Source organism: Leguminivora glycinivorella, chromosome 11, assembly GCF_023078275.1.
Source record: "Leguminivora glycinivorella isolate SPB_JAAS2020 chromosome 11, LegGlyc_1.1, whole genome shotgun sequence".
In the NCBI taxonomy this organism is placed as follows: domain Eukaryota; kingdom Metazoa; phylum Arthropoda; class Insecta; order Lepidoptera; family Tortricidae; genus Leguminivora; species Leguminivora glycinivorella.
Window position 1 is genome coordinate 19,929,238 of NC_062981.1, and position 23,603 is coordinate 19,952,840.

At 38.9% G+C, this 23,603-nt stretch overlaps 1 protein-coding gene across 5 annotated transcripts in view; it reads right to left on the bottom strand.

The window, feature by feature from the left end:
• LOC125231003 (insulin receptor substrate 1) overlaps window positions 1–23,603 on the bottom strand; it is a 63,333-nt gene that overhangs the window by 36,849 nt on the left and 2,881 nt on the right. For all 5 annotated transcript variants that reach the window (XM_048136332.1, XM_048136331.1, XM_048136330.1 and 2 more), the window contains exons 2-3: window positions 3,472–3,655; window positions 2,791–2,916 (exon numbers count right to left, since the gene is read on the bottom strand). In XM_048136332.1, the coding sequence (XP_047992289.1) occupies window positions 2,791–2,916; window positions 3,472–3,655 (310 nt within the window). The remainder of the gene's footprint in view (window positions 1–2,790; window positions 2,917–3,471; window positions 3,656–23,603) is intronic.

A 23,603-nucleotide genomic window follows, 5' to 3' on the forward strand; every position in this document is an offset into this window, starting at 1 on the left:
CATATAATATCACTAGGAACCACTAAAAATCAACAAATAAATTAACTTTTTAACAAAAAATAATACCGCCTTCAAAAATAAGCGCGTTACAAAACACGGACACGGAGAAACTAAAAAGCAAAAAATAATAAACCATTGAATTCAGATTTCTTATCGTATTGCAATAATGTAAACATCCAAATTATAAACAAATCAATTATTTTTGGAGTCGGTACCAGCCTGTGTATGGTTGGGTGGGGCAAACAGGCAATAGCAAGGCGACGAACAGGTCTGGTACCGACTACAAAAATAATTGATTTGTTTATAATTTGGATGTTTAGATTATTGCAATACGATAAGAAATCTGAATTCAATGGTTTATTATTTTTTGCTTTTTAGTTTCTCCGTGTTTTGTAACGCGCTTATTTTTGAAGGCGGTTTTATCTAGTATTACTTCGGTTTTGTGAGATTTACAGTTCTAATCTAACCTAACCCACTTTTCTAGTATTATTTCGGTTTTGTGAGGGTCACAGTTCTAACCTAACCTTACCCACTTTTCTAGTATTACTTCGGTTTTGTGAGGGTCACAGTTCTAACCTAACCTAACCCACATTCCTAGTACTACTCCGGTTTTGTGAGGGTCGCAATTCTAACCTAACCTAACCCACTTTTCTAGTATTACTTCGGTTTTGTGAGGGTCACAGTTCCAACCTAACCTAACCCACATACCTAGTATTACTCCGGTTTTGTGAGGGTCACAGTTCTAACCTAACCTAACCCACTTTTCTAGTATTACTTCGATTTTGTGAGGGTCACAGTTCCAACCTAACCTAACCCACATACCTAGTATTACTCCGGTTTTGTGAGGGTCGCAGTTCTAACCTAACCTAACCCACTTTTCTAGTATTACTTCGATTTTGTGAGGGTCACAGTTCCAACCTAACCTAACCCACATACCTAGTATTACTCCGGTTTTGTGAGGGTCACAGTTCTAATTCTAACTTAACCTAACCCACTTTTCTAGTATTACTTCGGTTTTGTGAGGGTCACAGTTCTAACCTAACCTAACCCACTTTTCTAGTATTACTTCGGTTTTGTGAGGGTCACAGTTCCAACCTAACCTAACCCACATACCTAGTATTACTCCGGTTTTGTGAGGGTCGCAGTTCTAACCTAACCTAACCCACTTTTCTAGTATTACTTCGATTTTGTGAGGGTCACAGTTCCAACCTAACCTAACCCACATACCTAGTATTACTCCGGTTTTGTGAGGGTCACAGTTCTAATTCTAACTTAACCTAACCCACTTTTCTAGTATTACTTCGGTTTTGTGAGGGTCACAGTTCTAACCTAACCTAACACACTTTTCTAGTATTACTTCGGTTTTGTGAGATTTACAGGTCTAACCAAATCTACTTTGTAGTAGCTTTCCAAAAAGCAGGGACTGAGTAAAAAAATATTGTAAAGATTTTCTATGAAACATTAATATGATTTGATTCGCTATTATGTGTTTCATTTGACCCATATTATAAATTACTATTACAGATTCACTTGTCAAATAATACATTACAGCAAACATTTTTTGCTAATCGTAGGTTTATTATAGTCAACATATTTGTTAAATATGAACTTGTCAAAAACATCGTTTATAAAATGTTATTTTGTAAGTTAAATATTTGGTTATAAGAACAATTTGTCAAAAATGTTTTTGTAAAGTGAAGACTTGCCAAAATATAATTTTGCCAGTAGTTGGTTGTCAAGTGTCAATTTACTAAACAAGTTTTGGTCAAACGATAGGACACCGTTTTATAGTGTTATTATGTTAGGCTCGTCGATGATTTCGCCAACGTCAAGACAATTGGACGGTGAGCCATACATTTATCAAATTTGCCCAAATTTGCCGCCATTTTTAGTGACAAATTTTGCTTGACCGTCTCTATTTATCATAGTCCCCTGCAATAATATGTCACAGAACAAAGGTCTTAAACATCTATGATATGATCTTATTTGTGGAGCCAAAAGAGCGTGTCACATATTTTTGCGCCCTCAAAGAGTAATATATTATTACAGGTGATTTGCGAGCCAAAGAAAAAGCGTCCAAGCCCGCCGGTGGCTGAGTTGAGGACAATTCGGTTTTTAAAAATTTAATAACTATAAGAAATATAATAGGACCCAGAAGTGTCTCCTGTGGGAGTCCGAGCTCCGTTCATGCTTTATGTTGTTAAATGTATGCCATTCCCATAAAATTGACTTAATAATATCATCGTGTTCGTTAGACATAACAAGGTTTATTCTTGACTGTTGAAAGATCGAGTTTCTTTACTTTATACAGCATCCCACGTAGTCAAATGCTTTGGAAAACTCGCAGGCTATTCTTATAGGAAGCCTGCCTTTAAATACCTAACTTCAAGAAAAAAAAATTGATTGTGAAGTATACCAATGACAACTTGTGTCATAATTAATTGAATTAATCTTAAATATTAGCAAGAATAATTCTTGGAAAGCTAACCAGGCATTCAACGAGAATGTCGCTCACGACATGCAATTCTTCTAAAACTTCTGAAGACGCTAGGAAAGCGAAGTTGTGTCTGAAAACCTTTAATGACTTGGTTAACAAATTGGCAGTATTTTCTTTAGCTTTACGGATTTGGATTAAAATAGCTGCCATACAAGGCAAAAGCATGTCGTAAGCCACATTCTCGTGGAATGCCTCTAAAACGCAGTTGACTATTCTAGCACTGAGCCGGTATAAATAAATAGAGGAGTTTATTACGGGACAGAGTAACTTGTGTGAAAATTGGCCACACTCACTGGTAAATGGTGGAGTGCATGCTCTGTGCTATATTGGAGTCGTCTGTGTGCATCCACAGTTCGCCGTCACCCGTCGCCGTTTGTCTTCCCACCTCCATGTAGAAGAAGCATTCTGAGTCGCCACATCTGAAATTACAAGGTTAGCGATAAGTAATATCTATCTATTTAGCCTCTTTTAGTCGTGTAGCATTAAAAGTCTAATTTAGGATACTGTTCTTAGAAAAAAAAACTATGGCTTATAATTTTAGTGGATTAGTCCAGAAAATTGTCGGTTAAATAATTTGATTCTTGGGTAATTGGCATGATAAAGTTTTATATTCGAATGAAATGACCCTAGTGAGTGTCAATATCTCATTATAGCCCTTTCATTTATACCTTCTAATGTTCTCCAAGGAGTACTCAATCTTCTCCGGGATGCCAAGGTCACTGATGACGTTGTTGTGGCTCTTGATCTTGACAAGTGTCAACGTCTTGTCTGTCAAACACAAATTGTACAGACCCTGGATGATTTTGAACGCTCGTATATCAATTTACGTACCTTCTGATGTTCTTCAAGGAGTACTCGATCTACTTCGGGATGCCAAGGTCGCTTATAAAGTTGCTCTTCATGATGTTAACAAGTGTCAGCGTCTTGTTTTGTTTTGTTCATCAAACCTATAGTCTCCATATCTATCGGCTTACCTTCTAATGTTCTTCAAGGAGTACTCAATCTTCTCCGGGATGCCAAGGTCGCTGATGACGTTGTTGTGGCTCTTGATCTTGACAAGTGCCAACGTCTTGTCCGTCAAGCACAGGTTGTACAGCCCTTGGATGTTCTTGGACGCTCCTAGTCCTTTCTTCTGTACGTTTACTTGCCAAACGTGTTCTGGAAAAGAGGATGGTAAAGTTGTTTTATTGTCAAATTGTAGATAAATACGTGTGTAATAAGATGCTAAAAGATACTAATAAATTGTGAAAAAGTATGGGTGCTTTTGCGTATTTTTAACCCCCGACGCAAAAACGAAGGGGTGTTATAAGTTTGACGTGTCTGTCTGTCTGTCTGTCTGTCCGTCTGTCTGTCTGTCTGTCTGTTTGTCTGTCGGTGTGTGTGTCTGTCTGTGGCATCGTAGCTCCCGAACGGATGAACCGATTTAGATTTAGTTTTTTTTTGTCTGAAAGCTGAGTTAGTCGGGAGTGTTCTTAGCCATGTTTCATGAAAATCGGTCTACTATGTCGCAGTCGGGGGTTTTTTCAAAATTTTTGTTGTCTTGGGTGAGACTTCAACTCAAGAGCCTTTAGATCGATACTCCAGCGCCCTGCCAATTGAGCCACCAAGACCTCATCCCTAGTCAGCGAATCTGGATCAATGGTAACAGAGACAGTATTTTCTCCACTTTTAAATTTATTCTAAGCTTAACACAGTAAGGGGCACACATAGGGGTATTTCACTAAAAAACCTGGCCATTACTCGATACAAATAAGAAAAAATAAAAATAAATTAAAATAGCATATTTGGATTGACACAATGGAACTACTTATAAAAATGTATATAAATAATGTTGGCCAGAATTTTTAGTCAAATACCCCTATGTGGGGCACTTGCACCAACGAAAATGGAGGGTTAACCCACCATTTTATATGGAATTTGACAGATGACAGCCCACTAACCCTGAGTTAAGTGGATGGTGCAAGTGGTCCTAATTAATACAGATGTATTTCGAGATTTTCGAGGACCAAACTTTTGAACAATTATAATAGACTACTTTCCTCTTTCTACTAGTAGTCAAAATCAGTCTATTTTTAATAACTGTCAGAACGTTTCGCTAATATGGAATTGAGTATAGTGACTAGTGACAGCTCTGTCATCGCTTTTATTTTTTATGTCTATATCCGATTTATTAAATACAAATTGGGTGTACAAATATCTATTTGGTGCTTTATTTTGCGCACAACATCTCTATTTGCCGCGGGCAGAAGCCTATATAATTAACCAATAAACTTTATTTATCATCCAATTAGCGTGTCCAATAATTTATTTTTATTTACACCGGCGGCACAAACTCGTTCGCCTTGAAATGCATTTCCACTCAAATTAGGGTACACGCAAACATAATGATGCAATGCTTTGTGTTTACGCCGCACTTTTAACGTAAACAAGTTGTTTGTAATTACTTCTTACGTTTATTGACTCATTACGAGACGTTAATAAGGTAGAATGGGAGAAAGACGTATTGCGTTGTTCGTGATTCTGTATTTTTTTTATGGGATAGGAGGCGAACGAGCAGACAGGTCGCCTGATGGTAAGCGATCACTGCCGCCCATGGACACCCGAAACACCAGAGGTGTTGGAGGTGCGTAATATTTATGGATTTCTATGACTATGGCACTGGTCCCACCAAAAGCGAGTAAGTGATGAGCTGTCGGCAATAGAATCGAACAAAAGACAGTCGCTACCGTGTAAAGAAAAGAGACAGCGAGCGAATTATAGTTCATAGTAGGGATGTACCGACTAGTCGGGAAAGCTGACTATCCGGCCACATTTGTAGTCGGCGATTAGTCGGCGACTAGTCGGCAAAAAGGGCCGATTAGTCGGCACTTCATTAGTGATAGAAAAACAGTACAAAATTAAATTATCAGCTGAAAATTATGGTTGTATTATGTAGCTATTAGTAATTCCTTTTTTTCTCAAAACAACAAATATCTGTTATCACCACAGAAATAAATTTCCTACCTAGGATTATCGACTTCATAGGCAGGATCACTACCCACTAAGCCAAGCCGGTTGTTAAAAACGGAAAATGTATATAAATATTGTCATGAACCTTTGCACATCTGTAAAAAATCATGAAAAGCGCGAACGAAGGCCCAAAAATGACATTCAAAATGTGAATTTATCGAAAATTATGTTCTGGCCAACTAGCCGACTAATCGGCCACCCAAGCGCCGACTAGTCGGTAGTCGGCCTAGTCGGCCAAATCAATAGTCGGTACATCCCTAGTTCATAGCTCTAATAAACTGTCTAATAACTCGCTCGCGCTCTCATCTCGCGTCTATTTTATTTACACGGACGGGAGCGACTATTGTCCCAGAGCTGTAAGAACCTCTTTTTGACACACAATAGCGTCCACAAAACGTAAACTCGCGCAACCTAATGAAATTTGAAATAAAATCCTGTAATAATATTTAAAAAAATCAAGTACTTAAAAACAATATTTCGCTTACTTTAAAGATAACACTATTACGCTTACATAACAATATTTCGCTTACTCTAACACATGTTACATTTTTGCGGATCTTCGTTAGCGAGTATTTTACGATATTAATTAATCACGCAGGACTTGCTTATTATGTCACTTATCATTCATTTTTATTTTAAACTAGTGCTGTGGCAGAGTAGTCTGTCATTTCGATTCAAATGACATTTTTGACAACCGTCAAAACTAAGGAGCATTTTCCTATATATATATATATATATATTTATGCACAAACACGGATGCGTTACTCATGGGAATTCTACGTCGATAACGTTCAACAATAATAGTAAACAAGTCACTGCGCGTCACAAATCGGCTTATATGACATAGCATGCCGTTGTAATACGAGCCTTATGGCCTTGGTTGAAATTTAATTTTGTAACTGCAGTTGTAAACATATTTGTAAATTATAAATTTAAATAGATATCATACACGAAAGAAAAAACGACAAGGCCCACTGGTGGCCGAGCCGGGAATCGAACCCGGGTCTTCAGCTTACGCAGCTAACGTCTTCACCACTAGACCACCCGCCCATATTTGTAAATGTTAAAAAGTACTTGATCATGAGAAGAGTCTAAAATACTCGAACCGATATTGAAATATGAGCATTACAGAATTGTGTATATAAGTATTTTTTAAACACCACAGTTGATTGGTAGATAAAGTAAACTAGCTTTTGCCCGCGGCTTCGCTTGCATTAAATTCGAAAATTGCCAAACTTCCACCCCACATTTTATTTTAGGGCAGTGGGAGTTAGAAAAAGAGCAAATGTAGCAATTGTAGGGTTGCAAATGCAAAAAGAAAAAAAAACAAATGTTTTTTTTTTTTTTTTTTTTTTTTTTTTTTTCAGAATTATGAAAAAAAAAACCATGAAAAAACCGAGCATCATTGTTTTTTTTCTAAATGTTTTTTTTTTAGATGAACAAATAATTGTATACTAAGAGTTTTTCGTTAGTTTTAAACGTTTAAATAACAATACATTTTAATTCTATTAAAATTCAGTTTACAAACGTTTATTGGGGAATCCCTGATGCGGCGCCGTGGAGCGTGAAGATGAAGAGGTTTTATAAGACTAGAAATTAAAGTTATAAAACTGCAAATTTTGAGATTTCGTACTTTAGAAAAATACATATTGGTTCTAGAAAAAAAAATATTTTCATGTTTTTTACAAGCTAGAAAAAAAAACCGTTTTTTTTGCAACCCTAAATTGTCACTCTCCATCTCTCTTCAACTATCTATCTCCACTTTAAAAAATCAAGTAAATTCGTCGCTCCGTTTTGCAGTGAAAGCCGTCCAAACAAACAGACACACCCACTTTCCGATTTATAATATTAGTATGGATTTTAAAACAGTACTTAGTACTTACCTACTTAGATGTTGTTTAATATTAATTTGTTTGTAAAGTGTAAAGGAAAATGTTATTTTTGAACACTATTTTCTCGGGTAATTCCTAATTGGCCTGAAACTTTCGCAGTTCATTAGTTTAACCTTATTAATCGAAAACGGGATTCCCTTGGGAAAAGTTTTTTTTTTTTTCTTAGCCTATTGGAGTGTCCCACTGCTGGGCAAAGGCCTCTCCCCTGACTCTCCATAATTCCCGATTCTCCGTTACTTCCGGCCAGTTATTTTGGAAGTCGTCAAGGTCGTCCCGCCATCTTTGCCTGGGCCTGCCCCGCCCACGCTTTTTCGTCGGCATCCACTTGGTGGCTATGTTAGCCCACCTATCCGGATGCATGCGATAGACGTGGCCGGCCCAGTCCCATTTAAGCCTGGCGGTTTTTCTGCCAACGTCAGCAATGCGAGTCTTAGAGCGCAGCGTGGTGTTACGGACGCGGTCGGTCCTTTTAACACCTAAAAAGTTTAGTCATTCTAAAATAACGAGGAAAAATAACCTAATTAGGTAATAAATAATTACCTACATAGGATGTCCTCAATTGTATGATTTAATTTTTTGTTTTACTTTTCCTGACATACACAATATTTCCTACCAAAAAATGTGTATTTATATTTAAAGTAAAAAACGGTCGAAAGCCGTATTTTCAAATTGAATTCATGTAATTAATTCCGAATAAGTATTAGTAATGTTCTTAAAAAACATCCATGTCAATCAAACTCACTTTAGTCGGATTATCCTGAATATGGACTTAGTTTTTTTATAACCCAACACTCCAAGGGGCTACTTAGTTAGTTTTATCCCATGTCCTTGCCTTTAGTTTATCTTAAAGGGCCTCTGCGCTGTTGGCTTCGGCCCCACGCCTCCCACATCTTCGAGACCCACGGTCCCGAGATATTTATTTATTTGAAAACATATTTCAACGACATTAACAGATAAATCCAATGCGTCATGAAACTTAAATTACAGGATATAGGTAACATCGTATCGTAGACAAAATAGAGAATGATATTTACAAACACACACAAACGTATGACGTCCTCAACACGGTGATGACTTTAAACTTTATCAGAATGATTAAAACTAGGAAAACTGGTAACGTGTTTGTTCAAAACTAGAAAATGTTAGATGTCAATCAACGGGAAACGGCGCCAGCCCGCTGTTTGATAAGATTACCATTTACTACTCACATAGATAAACGCAAATAAACATTCGCTTCCTAGTATTTTATGTTTTGAAACTTTTGAAATATTAAGTGTAAGGCCTGAGTGGATGCTTGGAGCGGAGCGGACGGCGGGGCGGGTGTGAGAGACGCGAGCGTGCGTCTACCCTATGCGGCGTCGACTCAGGCCTTAGAGTAAGGCCTGACTGGCCTGAGTGCACGCTCATATTGGGCGTGCAGCGGAGCGGGGCGTGCGGTGCTCATATCAAACAATTGAAGCTCATACAAGTGTCCTAAGTCGACGCTGCATAGGGTGGACGCACGCTCTCCCACCCCGCCGAACGCTTCTCTACGAGCGTCTACTCATACCTTATGCTAAGGCAGTGTCTTTAGTGGAGGCGTGAAACCAAGGGAAAATTGATAGAGTCAGACCAAGACTGACTCAAGCTCGACATCATATACCTCTGCCACACTATGCTCCTCGCGCTGCCGCGATGTTGCTCTCTCCGACCACACACTGCCCTGCTCGCGCGATTATCGCACTAGGTTGTTGTCAGCCCTTTGACTCGCGCCAAAAAACCGACAAAATATGGAGCGGTGGGCATGAAGAGGAGCATGACGAGTAGCGCGAGGACACTATACCTCTGCCTACTTCCCTCGCTACTTCCCACGCCACTCGTCGAGTGTGTGGCAGAGGTAATAACCTTCCATGGATGTGTAAAAATCTAAAAATTAAGTAAAAGCGTGTAATGACAAAGGTTAAAGTTTCTCTAAACTTTGAAGACTATTCATCAAAGAGATAATTCACATGCGTCATCTTTTAGATAATCCAACAATGTCCCAAACAATGTGCGATCATTTTTAAGGCGTTTATACACTGGTCCATTTTATATCGGTTGTAGAAGCCTGAATTTGCAATGAAGCTCTGTCACCTTGCCTGCATGATTATCATTACCATCACTACACCTTTTAAAACAAAGTCGCCCGACGCCTCTGCCTGTGTTTTTTTATTATAAATGGGGCTAACTCTTGGCCACAGGCTAGCCAAAGGCAAAGTCGTGGCCTACGATAGAGTGAGCCGCCGGCAAGGAATTCCACTCCTTGGCAGTGTATGTGTGTGTTCGCGATAAACTCAAAAACTGCTGAACGGATTTTAATGCGGTTTTCACCTGTGAATAGAATGCTTCTTGAGGCAGGTTCAGGTATATAATTTGTTAAGATTTCATTTTAAATTAAATGAAATATGACGATAATTGTCAATCAAAATCGGTTAAAATGGCGCTGATCAAGGGCTTTGAAAATCGAATACTCTGCTGACTGCTCAAACTGATTGAGATATAAAAAAACAATGTATGATGGAATTGCAGTGGCCTTACATGGGATCCCCTGGTATCTGATGTCAGCCGGAGAGTGACTAATACTTTAAGAGGTCTCTATAGATTTAAACATTTTCTTCCATCTAGCACCAAGATTCTCCTAGTTCAAGCCCTCGTTTTGCCCATCATGGATTATGCTGATGTGACTTCCAGTAATCTCACTCAAGCCTCTCTATATAAGTTCGATCGATTGCTCAACAACTGTATCCGGTTTGTTTTTGGACTGCGAAAATACGACCATATTTCAGAATATCGTAAGAAACTAAACTGGCTCCCTATTCGACAACGACGGTCGATACGTATTCTCTGCACTTTATTTTCTATTTTATTTGACCCTTTTACCCCTGATTATCTTCGTTCCAAATTTAAATTTGTTTCTCCGCGTCCCGGCACTGATCTCCGAACCACCCGTAGTCTTAAACTTATCGTCCCCCAGCATCGCACAGGCTTCATGTCTAATTCCTTCACTGTGCAGGCGATCCGGCTGTGGAATGATCTTCCGCTCTCCATCAGGCAGGCCCAGAGCAAATTGTCTTTCAAGCGCATGTTACGCAAGCACCTGTTAGAAAAAGTTCGATAGGTGTCCTCATGATGTTTCACAATGGTTATTTTATTTTATATATGTATTTTATGTATATTTATTATATTTAGCATTATTTATGTATATATATGTAGATATAACTAGTTAAGCAAATTTAGGTATATGTATATAATTCCTTGTTGTTTCACTACTTAACTGTTTTATGACCCTGCACCAACACGATCTCTCGGTTTAGCCCATGGTTGACTGGTAGAGAATGCCTGCTAGCATTAAGTCCGCCATTTGTACTTTTTTAATTGTGCAATAAAGTTTAAATAAATAAATGATCTCATGTAAAGCCTGACAAGGCAGGCAATCACAATAAATGATATAACGTCAGGCTGTCCTTTTAACACTATTTGTAAGTGCGATAGGGACGCACCTATGCGATAAAGTTTATTATGTCAGGAGGGCGCTGTTATGCTGATGTATAGGGTGACAGTTAAGTTTAGTATGAAGAAAATAGTTCTAATTAAATTCCGCAACATGGCGAGTAGTCATAATATATTTCTGGTCAGGCTTTATAAAATATATCTGGGCGACCGAGCTTGGCTCGGTTCTATTTTAATATATCACGTCTTTAGATAAAAAACAACTCTTATAAATACAAAACCAAAAAAAGACAAAAACTTAATTTCTGGTCGGGATTCGAAACCCTGACACCTACGATCTATCTGCGTACATTAGACCGACCTCGTACGACTGAGCTAAGCAGAATCGATGCGCGCGAGGCGAAATTAAGGACCATATTTTACGTTTACAAACGCGAAAGAAAAACTCATGAAAACTCAAAATTTGCGTTTTCCGGGATCTAAGGCTACGCTAGATCGATTTTTCACCCCCGAAAACCCCCACATAACAAATTTCAGCGAAATCGTTAGAGCGGTTTCCGAGATCGTCGGTATATATAAATAAATAAATATACAAGAATTGCTCGTTTAATAGTATAAGATAAAGCTAATATATAAATAGGATAATATACAATCACCATTTTACAATTAGGGTCGGTTACATCAAACCGTCTGTAGCGTTAGTTAAATTTTATTGTATGGGAAGTTCCATAGACGTTTGCTGCGTGACGACGATGTGCAAATTGATGTGGTTCATGCAACTGGCCCCTAATCCCCGTGCGTAGCCAGGGGGGCGATTTTTGAATCTCGCATACGGGATTTTGTCACTAAAATACCGGTTGAAAACGGTGACGCTTATTATTTTCAGTGACAATTTTCTGAATTCGAACGCGTGAGACTCAAAAATCGGCCCTCAGGACGGGCCGCTGCGTTTATTCAGTACGCGACATCAGATCGGACAATGTAAAACCGCTCTAACACTATAATCTATAGGCACTTAGAAAGCCTTATCTCAGTCTGAGATGACTAACAGATCTGGCCTATTGACCTACAACGGGCTAAATTAATTATTATGTTTGTTTTCATGCGACTATGTTGCGTTTCGAAATAGCACATGTGACTTTGTAGTAATAGCACGTTAGATGATCGTATCAGGACTTTATGTAGTTGAAATAAAGTTTATGTATTAATTAACATTGTAATTTGTGAGCTAGAGTTATTTATGACTCGGAACCTTCAAATTCACTGTTGTAAGACTCGAGTTAGATACATAGTTCATTATTTTACCATAGACAATAACCACAAAATTAAAATTTTGAAAAAACCCCCGACCGCGACATAGTGGACCGATTTTCATGAAACATGGCCAAGAACACTCCCGACTAACTCAGCTTTCAGACAAAAAAAACTAAATCAAAATCGGTTCATCCGTTCGGGAGTTACGATGCCACAGACAGACACACACACAGACAAACAGACAGACAGACGAACGGACAGACAGACAGACAGACAGACAGACAGACAGACAGACACGTCAAACTTATAACACCCCTTCGTTTTTGCGTCGGGGGTTAAAAAAAGCAAAGTTGATTATTTTACTGATCTGTGTGCGTAGCCGAATGGACAAACGCTCACGATAATATATCTTTCGTAGCTATCTATTTCTATCGCTCTTGCGTATTTGCCAGACCACCTTTAGCGGCGTTTCATTTTTGTTTCGCGTCGCAGAAATGCCATTCGGCTACGGGGCCTGATAGTTTTACTAAAGAACACTACACAGAAAAACAGAGCTACGACACAGTATAATAAAGACTTAAAGAGTACTATCGTACACTACGGCCACTCCCGCTCCCCGCTGACAGTGACGCCCACCCCCTCTCGGTTACCTCACAGTTACCGCCTGTCAAAAACGCGAACAGATGACCTGTCATATTTCACTCATACAAGCATAGTACGCGTTCACCTACACGAGCTTAAACTGTGTGCTAGGAACGCGCCTCTTTCATATAATTGATCGCCAGTGTCCGAGGTGTGGCTACGATGCCATTTAGATTTTTTTTTTGAAAGCTGAATTAGTCAGGAGTGTTTTAGCCATGTTTCATGAAAATCGGTCCACTATGCCGGAGATTTTTTCAAAATTTTAATTGTACCTTAAGTCATTGGGACAAACACTACACATGGTCACTTTACAGAGTGTACGATGGCGACAGTAAGCAGTAACTATCAGGCAAATGTCAAATATTTACAAATGTTCCGAGAAGTGAACCCCTGGCTCGTACCAATGAATTCGCAGAACTGATGTGCGAAATATTTGATATTTGCTAGTTGCTTTCCAGTGAATATCATGAGGAAACTAAGCCTAGGGTTTATGTGAAGCAAACAAGGGGTGTGTAAAGCAACTAATCGATATCCTAATATGTACCGATTTCAACCAAACAGTACATTACGATATTTACGATACAAGTGCGTGCAACGGCCTCTAAAATCTTTGAAAAAGCCATGTGTGACCGCGTTTTCACCTTCTGTGAAAAATATAAAATATTCAACGAAAGCCAAAATGGTTTTACAAAAGGTCGATCAACAATAACAGCAATCTATAGGTCGCAAACACCATAAACAACAAAAAATATGGAGTTGGCGTTCTCCTGGATATGACAAAAGCATATGACAAGGTAAATTATACGATATTATTGAATAAATTATATGGAGTGGGGATACGAGGACCTGCCCACAAATGGTTTGCATCCTATCTAAAGGATAGAATACAAATTACTGAAATAGAATACTATGACAGAACAAACGGAGAAATAACAATGATCCGATCAAATAGCAAAGTAGTAAATTCCTCGATCCCACAAGGAAGTGTGGCGGGATGCCTTCTATTCCTCTTATATATCAACGACCTTCCGAAAATATTAGAAGACACCTGCATCCTATTTGCTGATGATATTTCATTACTCATCGAATGCGAAAATAATGCCCAAATAAACGAGAAACTAACGTTAGAATTCGATAAAATAACTAGTTGGATGTACGATCATAATCTGGAATTAAACTACACAAAAACAAAATTAATTACCTTTTATCCGTATCAAAAAGCTCCGTTAGATTTAGAGTTTCATTATAACAATACACAGATAGAGGTAGTAGACGAATTCACCTTACTTGGCCTAGTAATAGACAAAAATGTAAATTGGAAGGGACACATACAATTAATAAGATCAAAAATTTCTAGTTTTACCTACGCTTTGAGTGAGATAAAACAAACCACAAACTTACAGACAGCCCTTACAGTGTACAATGCATATGCAAACTCATGGCTAAGATACGGGATCATCTTATGGGGAAATCGCACTGATGTACAAATACTTCTCATACAACAGAAGAAGCTAATCCGAACCTTAGCAAATGTTAACCACCCCGACACATGCAAACCTTTATTTCACCTATTTAAAATACTTACATTGCCATCTATCTACATATTTGAAATGTGTAAATTTGCGAGGCAAAATATACACATATTTAAAAAACGACGCGAATTACCCACAACGCTCCTACTGAGACACCAAAACAAATTATTGCTACCGGCCTCTAGAATTAAAAAACATTCCAATAGCACCTATGTAATGGCAAGATATTTAATAAACTACCAGATGCTATTAAGAATATAAAAAATGATAAAAAAATGTTTAACGTTATTAAATCTCTTTTGATAGACAAGTGCTACTATTCACTCAACGAATATTTAAATGATAATAATATAAATGAGAAAGTTTAAATAATGTAAAATGTAAAATAGATATTAATAATTGTATAAACTTCTATAAAAATATAATATAATGTAATGTAATGTAACTAATGTATGTACTTTAGTATGTAAGAAATTTTGCTGTGCCCTATCAGGGTATCATGTACCAACTATATTACTACCTAACACCTGTATAAAATGAAAATGAACATGATCGCAATAAAGATTTGAATTGAATTGAAATAGTACATTACGATACTAGTGCGAAAAAAAGGAATTTCGAAACGAGTGGCGATACGTTAAAACACGACCGAAGGGAGTGTTTTAAATCGACACGAGAGTTAGTTAAATTTTGAACACTTCGCTCGCTTATCTGCTGATTGTTCGTCAGCTTGTTTTCATAGAACTAATATGTTGCGGCTGAAAATAGCACATGTTTACTATGACATACATAATTGGCGCTATTTTTAGTAACTAGGTAATGAGTGTAAGAACAGATTTACAGACAGTCTTAAATATGTATACGGATTTGCACCTTAAACCGATGGCAGAGGATAAGAAGTTGTATACATGTTTATGGCAGACTACAAACAAGAACCGTTTTGACTGACTCTCGCTGAATCGTATGGCTTTGAAATAAGAGTTGACAGTAGTATCTGAGAAGTTTCGGCTTCGGTTTCGGCCTATAAAAGATGTTTCGGCGAAAGGTTCTGTTTGGCTTTGGATTCTGCCAACCGGACGTTTCCGTTCCGGTCACGCCGAATAGTAACTTAACTTTACATTATCTCAAAGTTTCATCCCTAAGAAAATTAGCAAGATCTAGCGCCTCTGGGCTCTTGCTTTAAGCGGCAACCCACACTTGAGACGCGGAACGGACGTTAGCACCGCCGCCGCGCCGCCCGAGTGTAATTTAAAAAACGTCTCCCCCGTATTACATTTTGTATAGGAAAGATGCGTCGGGCGGCGCGGCGCTGGCGTCCATTCCGCGTCTTAGGACATGCGTCGCCTGTGTGTGGATAGTCCCTGATAGGAGCGTGCATCTACAAGTGTGTGTGCCGAGTAGGTTCAAGAACTTGAGACAAGCGGCATGTCCGGTCTCTTTTCTTCCTATATCTGTGGAGATATGGCACCGTGTAATGCCATCGTAAACCATATCAGGCCCCGTAGCCAAATGGCATTTCTGCGACGCGAAACGAAATCGAAACGCCGCAGAAAGGTAGTCTGGCTCTGTCGCGCCAATACGCAAGAGCGATAGAGATAGATAGCTACGAAAGAGATATTATCGTTAGCGTTTCGTGAGCGTTTGTGCATTCGGCTACGCACACAGAATACAAGACGGTTTAAATTACACAAAAACCATCTGTGACCGTCTTCAAGGGACAAAACGACTGCCAAGCCAATATTTTCGATACGAATCGCGAATATCACGATCGAAAGCGAATTGATGTCATCAAAGACATATATAACTCCGTATAGACAGATAAAGTCTAAGAAAAAAACGTACCTCAGTACCATACAGAAAAAGGTGCGGTGGCCTAGATGGCATTACACCTTTGGGGTACGCTCAGCTAGATGGCGCTAATACTAATATTTGACATTTTAACACATGTTAGCTAAGAATATGGGTCAAATTGTCAAAACTGAGGTTCAAAAGTTCTAAGCCTGTGTCAAGAGATGGCACTGGCAGTCTATACACTGTGATTACACATTTTACTTCGACAGTAACTCTCTATAATACTCGATCCTCTTTGATGTCATCTAATAAACATTAACGTATCTTTCTAAAATAAACAACCCCTGTCGCTACATTAATAAGCAATAACAATCCAATGCTGCGAATTTTCCAACATGATGCAATTTAAAAGTATATTTGGCAAGAGTTTTAAGCTATAAGTGAGTCAGACGTAAACATAGGGTTATCGGCCCTGAGTTAATCCGGATACTTAGAGAGCATTCGCCTCTGTGCTGTGCTTTTTTTTTTTTTAGTATAAATAGGTAGACGTTTGACCACGATCACACGTGCTTCTCATAAGGGACCGGCCACATCTAAGAGACGCATGTCCTGAGTTGCGGAACGGACGTCCGCGCCACGCCGCCTGAATGTAATTCAAAAAACGTCTCCTCAGTACATTTTGTATAGGAAGGACGTAAGACGCGCCCCCAGGTGGCGTGGCGGCGGCGTGGCGCGCGCCGCGCCGCCTGGGGCGCGTCTTACGTCTTTCCTATACAAAATGTACTGAGGAGACGCTTTTTGAATTACACTCAGGTGGCGTGGCGCGGACGTCCGTTGCGCGCCCCGAGACACGCGACGCTCTGATGTGGCCGGTACCTAAGAGACGCATGTCCTGAGGTGCGGAACGGACGTCCGCGCCACGCCGCCTGAATGTAATTCAAAAAACGTCTCCTCAGTACATTTTGTATAGGAAGGACGTAAGACGCGCCGCCACGCCACCAGGGGGCGCGTCTTACGTCCTTCCTATACAAAATGTACTGAGGAGACGTTTTTTGAATTACATTCAGGCGGCGTGGCGGAGACGTCCATTGCGAGCCCCGAGACACGCGACGCTTAAGTGGGAACGCTGCCTAATGGCCGTAATGCCCCCTATAACAGTTCAATAGGCTACTAGACTCATATCGAATTCGGCACAATAAATGATTGTCTTATTTGTCTTCTGTAGTATTTGACATAAAAAAACCAATATTTATAGATTTTGGGTATTAAAGGTGTATGAGGACTACGTATTTGGGCATTCTCATTTGAGACCCCCGAATTAGCGTAAGTTGTTAACAAAAATTAACTCACTGACAGTTTTGTGACGACAATTAAGCATGAAATTTGAATAAAAATATTGTTTTTGTATTAATTACATAAACTTTAAGCGAAAATCTAAATTCAGAATGTGAAAAAGGTAAATTTTTAGACAGATTTTATGCTTAATTGTAGCAGGGGCGAGACTTCACGGTAGGTCTATAGGTACCCATTATAGCCATTAACATATGCTTATAGCAATTCCGGAAAACCAGCAATTGTATGTTTAGCCGTATCAACGTATGTTTTTAACCACCGACGCAAAAACGACGGGGTGTTATAAGTTTGACGTGTCTGTCTGTCTGTGGCATCGTAGATCCTGAACGGATAAACAGAATTAGATTTAGTTTTTTTGTTTGAAAGCTGAGTTAGTCGGGAGTGTTCTTAGCCATGTTTCATGAAAATCGGTCAACCATGTCCGGGCTCGGGGGTTTTTTTCATTATTGTAGAGCTATTATTGTAGATTTATCGAAGCGATTATATTTTGAACAGTAGAGATTTTTTTTTATTCTAAGTTGGTGGCAAACAAGCATACGGACCGCCTTATGGTAAGCACATGCGCGTTGCCTACCGTAACACACCGCACCGCACTTTTAAATGTAATTGCAGGACCCTCGGATCCCCATATTGAATATGAAATATAAAAAAAACATCGGAATATTATAAAAAATGGGAATTAAACAATTCTTAAGAGTTTTGAATGATTCACGGTTATTTTCATTAGACTTATATTGACCGGGATATAGACCGTGATTACCTTTTTGATTTTTGTCGAGCTCCCGATATTTCGACGCAGAAACCGGTGAAGTCAGAATTGAACAAACGTAGTGACACTGTGAGTGTAGTGTGTTTGGACAGACCATCGAGTGTGAACGCGACCAGTGGTAACGCTGAAAGTGAACGCAGCCGACGCGCGCGAAGGAGGGTAGATCGCGCGCTGTCTATACAACTTTAACATCCACCCGCCTTCGTCAGTTTTCCGTGATCATGATGCATGCAACTGCGTCGAAATATCAGGAGCTCGACAAAAATCAAAAAGGTAATCACGGTCTATATCCCGGTCAATATAAGTCTAATAAACAATTCTTGTTGGATTTTCATATATTTGAAACATACAGTAGTCCGGTTAGTACAACTTTGCATAAAACGTCCATCAACCGTTTACAACGTAAGCACAAGTAGGTATTTGTTTGGTTTTCATTTAGTCATTTTCTTGATGGAAAAGTGGGGCCATGATGACGTCATCGTCAGATACCCATCATCTAGGCTAGGGGTTTCCACAATCTATGGTATGGACACTATAGACATATTATGTTTATCTGACACGACCTTTTTATGCTACATAGCCATACAGTAGAAATGCCCCAAGATATCTTATTATTATTTATGATTCATTTTTTTTTCATCCAATTTGGGCCATTTTTTTCAAAGTTGTCCACCCCACTTTTTTTTGGATTTGGATTTTTTTATGTGGTTTCCACTCAGAATAGCGAGCTCTTTCAATTCTAATAGGATGAAAAATGGTCCCAAGGCTTTTTCCCATTCCGTTACCCATTTTTCCATACATTTTGTATGGCGGTAACGGAATTGGAAGGTTCGAAAAAATGTATGGAAATCTATGGACATTTTTTTTCTCCTATCAGGATCGAAAGACCTCGCGATTCTGAGTATTAAATTAATCGCGTAAGAAATACCCATGTTACAAAAAAAGTGGAGTGGACAACTTTGAAAAAAAATGGCCCATTTACTCCCCAAACTACCCTATCGTGAGTATTGTGACATCTATGCGACAGGTCTATTTATCACTTTTCAATGTTTTCTATAGGATTTTTTTTTTCTAATTTGCTAATTTGGTCCTGTAATAAAAGCTGATGTATTCGCATAACATAATTTTACTAAGTTTCCCTAAGAGTCAAAAAACCCCTAACATAGTTGCCTCAAAGCCGCGTAATTAAAAAAAAAAAACGATAAAATGAATTGCCTCTAACTATAGGAACTCCCAAATAGTGAAGAGTGGAGAACTCGCTCTAACTCAAGGCCCGTGTCATTGACCCTAAAGGTTCGCTGTAAGTAAACAAGCACCCATTACTCTCAATAATATGTGACGTTATCCAGTCTACCTACTACCGCAGTCGCATAGGGATGTTCTAACTTTAGGGCCCATTTAGACGGTACGAAATCTCGCATACGTGTTTTATTACATTGCGGTACGTGATGGCTGTGCAAAATTGTATGTAACCTCAACAGCCCGCAATGTAACTAAAAACGCATGCGAGTTCGCACGCCGCCGGCGCCGTCTAAATCAGTCCTTAGGGTCCAATGCTTCCTGGTGTTTCGGGTGTTCATGAGCGGCAGTGATCGCTTACTATCTGACGACCTGTCTGCTCGTTTTTCTCCTGTCGTATATAGATAGGGTGTGCAATCTTGCGGCTAATACCTATATCATAAATCTAGGTATTTTCAAGATTGCGTAATCTTACAAGATCTCGGAGTTTGCGAGATCTCGAAAATCAACACTTCTGAATACTTCATTGAAATTTTGTTATGTTTTGTTGTAGGGACATAACAATAAAAGTATATAACATTCAGTTTAGTTTTCGGACGTGCTCTGTAATGGTCATGGATGGAAGTGATGGAACGTAATACCTACTGCAGCGCAATCTTGCAAATCTTGCGAGATGTCGCATGGTTTAGAGTGCAAGATTAATCTTGCAAAAAACCGGCCAAGAGCGTGTCGGGCCACGCTCAGTGTAGGGTTCCGTAGTTTTTCGTATTTTTCTCAAAAACTACTGAACCTATCAAGTTCAAAACAATTTTCCTATGAAGTCTTTATAAAGTTCTACTTTTGTGATTTTTTTCATATTTTTTAAACATATGGTTCAAAAGTTAGAGGGGGGGGACGCACTTTTTTTCCTTTAGGAGCGATTATTTCCGAAAATATTAATATTATCAAAAAACGATCTTATTAAACCCTTATTCATTTTTAAATACCTATTCAACAATATATCACACGTTGGGGTTGGAATGAAAAAAAATATCAGCCCCCACTTTACATGTAGGGGGGGTACCCTAATAAAACATTTTTTTCCATTTTTTATTTTTGCACTTTGTTGGCGTGATTGATATACATATTGGTACCAAATTTCGGTTCACCCTGTTGTGGCATAATTTTTTTAAGAATAATTCTATTGTGCATAATCGATTTAGTCATAATTGGCTTTGTGCATAAACTGCTATGGCATAGTCAATTTAGCATAATCTGTTTAGGCAGATTGTGATTTGTCCGAATATTCTTTGTACATAAATTTGATGCTCCGAATCATTTTTACGCGTATACATATATTTTATGTGCATAAACTTAGTGTGCCGATTTAATGTTTTGCAGAATTTATTTTGGCATAACATCAGTATAGGTCGAATCTTACCATTATACATTCTTTTGTATATAATTAAAAAAATGGTTACTACCAGTATTACAACATTAGTTAGATTGCATGTGTATACACGTTTCATATACTGAATGTAAAAATATAACCAGGTTAAAATTATAAACGTTATTGTTTTATTTTTGTTTCACTTTTACCTAGCAGTGCGTTTTTGTTGTGGTCGCTGTTGTAACCTAACCTAACCCACTTTTCCCTAGTGGTGCTTTTCTGTTGAGGTCGCAGTTCTAACCTAACCTAACCCATTTTTCCCTAGCGGTGTGTGTTTGTTGTGATCGCAGTTCTAACCTAACCTAACCCACTTTTCTGGAGCAGTGAGTATCTGTAGAGTTCGCAATTCTAACCTAGTGTAACCATTTTTCCCTAAAAGCGCATTTCTGGTTAACGAAAAATGTATGCGAAATAAGTTTCGGATAATGGGATGTATGCCAAAAATATTTATGCTCATCCAATTTCTTCCTAATGACACTCGGCCTCAATAATAGTAGGCCAATATATTTTCGGACAAAATAATATTCGAAATATCGTGACTTATACCAAACAATGTTTATGCTACATTAACATTCGGCAAAAATCGATTATGCCAAATCTGTTATGACAAAAGCATTTCGGACAAATAAAGTTATGCCACATAGAGGGAACCCGGCGAAACTATAAGGGCACTTAAGCGTCGCGTGTCTCGCTGCCTGTGCCGAGCGGCGCGGCGCGCGCCACGCCGCCGCCACGCCACCTGGGGCGCGTCTTACGTCCTTCCTATACAAAATGTACTGAGGAGACGTTTTTTGAATTACACTCAGGTGGCGTGGCGCGGACGCCCGTTGCGCGCCCCGAGACACGCGACGCTCTGATGTGGCCGGTCCCTAAAAAAGATGCGAGATCTCGGAATACCGAGATTTTCGACTTGATATATATCTAACAGGTTGTTGTTTACCATAAGGTCAAAATTTGCTCGTATCCTTATACAAACTACCTGTTAGATGGTACCTTTTACTCAAGAATGTTACAATTAGCATAAAGGTCCTTTCCGCCCACCTTAAAACAATATGGAACTTATTTACCAATTTGTGGCAATTTATTTTGAATAAGCTTTGATTTAACGTTGACCGTAAATACGGAGGGGTACTGACACTCTGCCACTCTAGCACAACTTGCCTTGTCGCGCGCGAGTCCATACTTGAAAACCTTGAAATCGCGCTTGATGAGGCAAGTTGTGCTAACATCGCTAACTCGTCACCAAAAAATTGTTTAATTTTCTTCAAAATATTGAATTATTGGAGAGACAAAGCGTTACTGATTGAAGATCACATAGAGCAGCTGTCACTTTCAGTATATGCTTTATGAGAGTGTATAGGATGACAGGTTATTTATATCCTGCTTAAAATCTTCTATAAACATTTTTTCTGTCTGTGGTCCATACAATAAGTATTGGAGCAAGCTCTTAAAGGTGACTTCCGTATAAATGAGTAGAGTGTAGGTGATAGTATTCGGCACACGATCGGCCAAAGTGGAGGCATACAGTGAGAACAAAAGTGCAAGCCTTCGAAGAACAGAGAGGAATGGAACTTGACGCCAAGCACAACGAGACGAAGGCCCGACTACCTGCAGCCATCAACTATAATTTCATCGGAGCCGCTGAGGCCAAAACCGGCCGTAACAGGATAATGATGAGGGTGATAGTGATAAAGCCTCACATTGGATGGACAGAATAATGTCTGAGAGACAAGACATTGCAGGACAGCATACATAAGACCCAAGATAAAGAGGCTTGAAGGCATTCATAATAAAAAAAATAGCAATAAAATCGCTCAAAGAAAAGGCTTCATAAATATCTGACACACTTCACTTCAGCTTTCTTTTTATGCAATGTTAATGCCAATGACTGTCTCTTCAGCCATAAGAAGATAATAATAACAAATAATAAATAAGAGCAGAAGTTTGTTTCATATAGTAATGTTGACATTGATCATGTGATTTTTAATATTGAATTAGCTAACAATTGCATGTTTTAGTATTAGTATTTAAAGATTTATAAAAAAAAACCGGCCAAGAGCGTGTCGGGCCACGCTCAGTGTAGGGTTCCGTAGTTTTCCTTATTTTTCTCAAAAACTACTAAACCTATCAAGTTCAAAACAATTTTCCTAGAAAGTCTTTATAGAGTTCTACTTTTGTGATTTTTTTCATAATTTTTAAATATATGGTTCAAAAGTTAGAGGGGGGGGACGCACTTTTTTTCCTTTAGGAGCGATTATTTCCGAAACTATTAATATTATCAAAAAACGATCTTAGTAAACCCTTATTCATTTTTCAATACCTATCCAACAATATGTCACACGTTGGGGTTGGAATGAAAAAAAATATCAGCCCCCACTTTACATGTTGGGGGGGTACCCTAATAAAACATTTTTTTCCATTTTTTATTTTTGCACTTTGTTGGCGTGATTAATATACATATTGGTACCAAATTTCAGCTTTATAGTGCTAACGGTTACTGAGATTATCCGCGGACGGACGGACGGACGGACGGACGGACGGACGGACGGACGGACGGACGGACGGACGGACGGACGGACGGACGGACAGACAGACATGGCGAAACTATAAGGGTTCCTAGTTGACTACGGAACCCTAAAAACTAACCATTTAATTCGGCAAAGTTTCATTTCCTTCTGGCAAATTTTTTTACTAGCAAATTTCCTTCAAGCTATGTTTTTCTTTTATT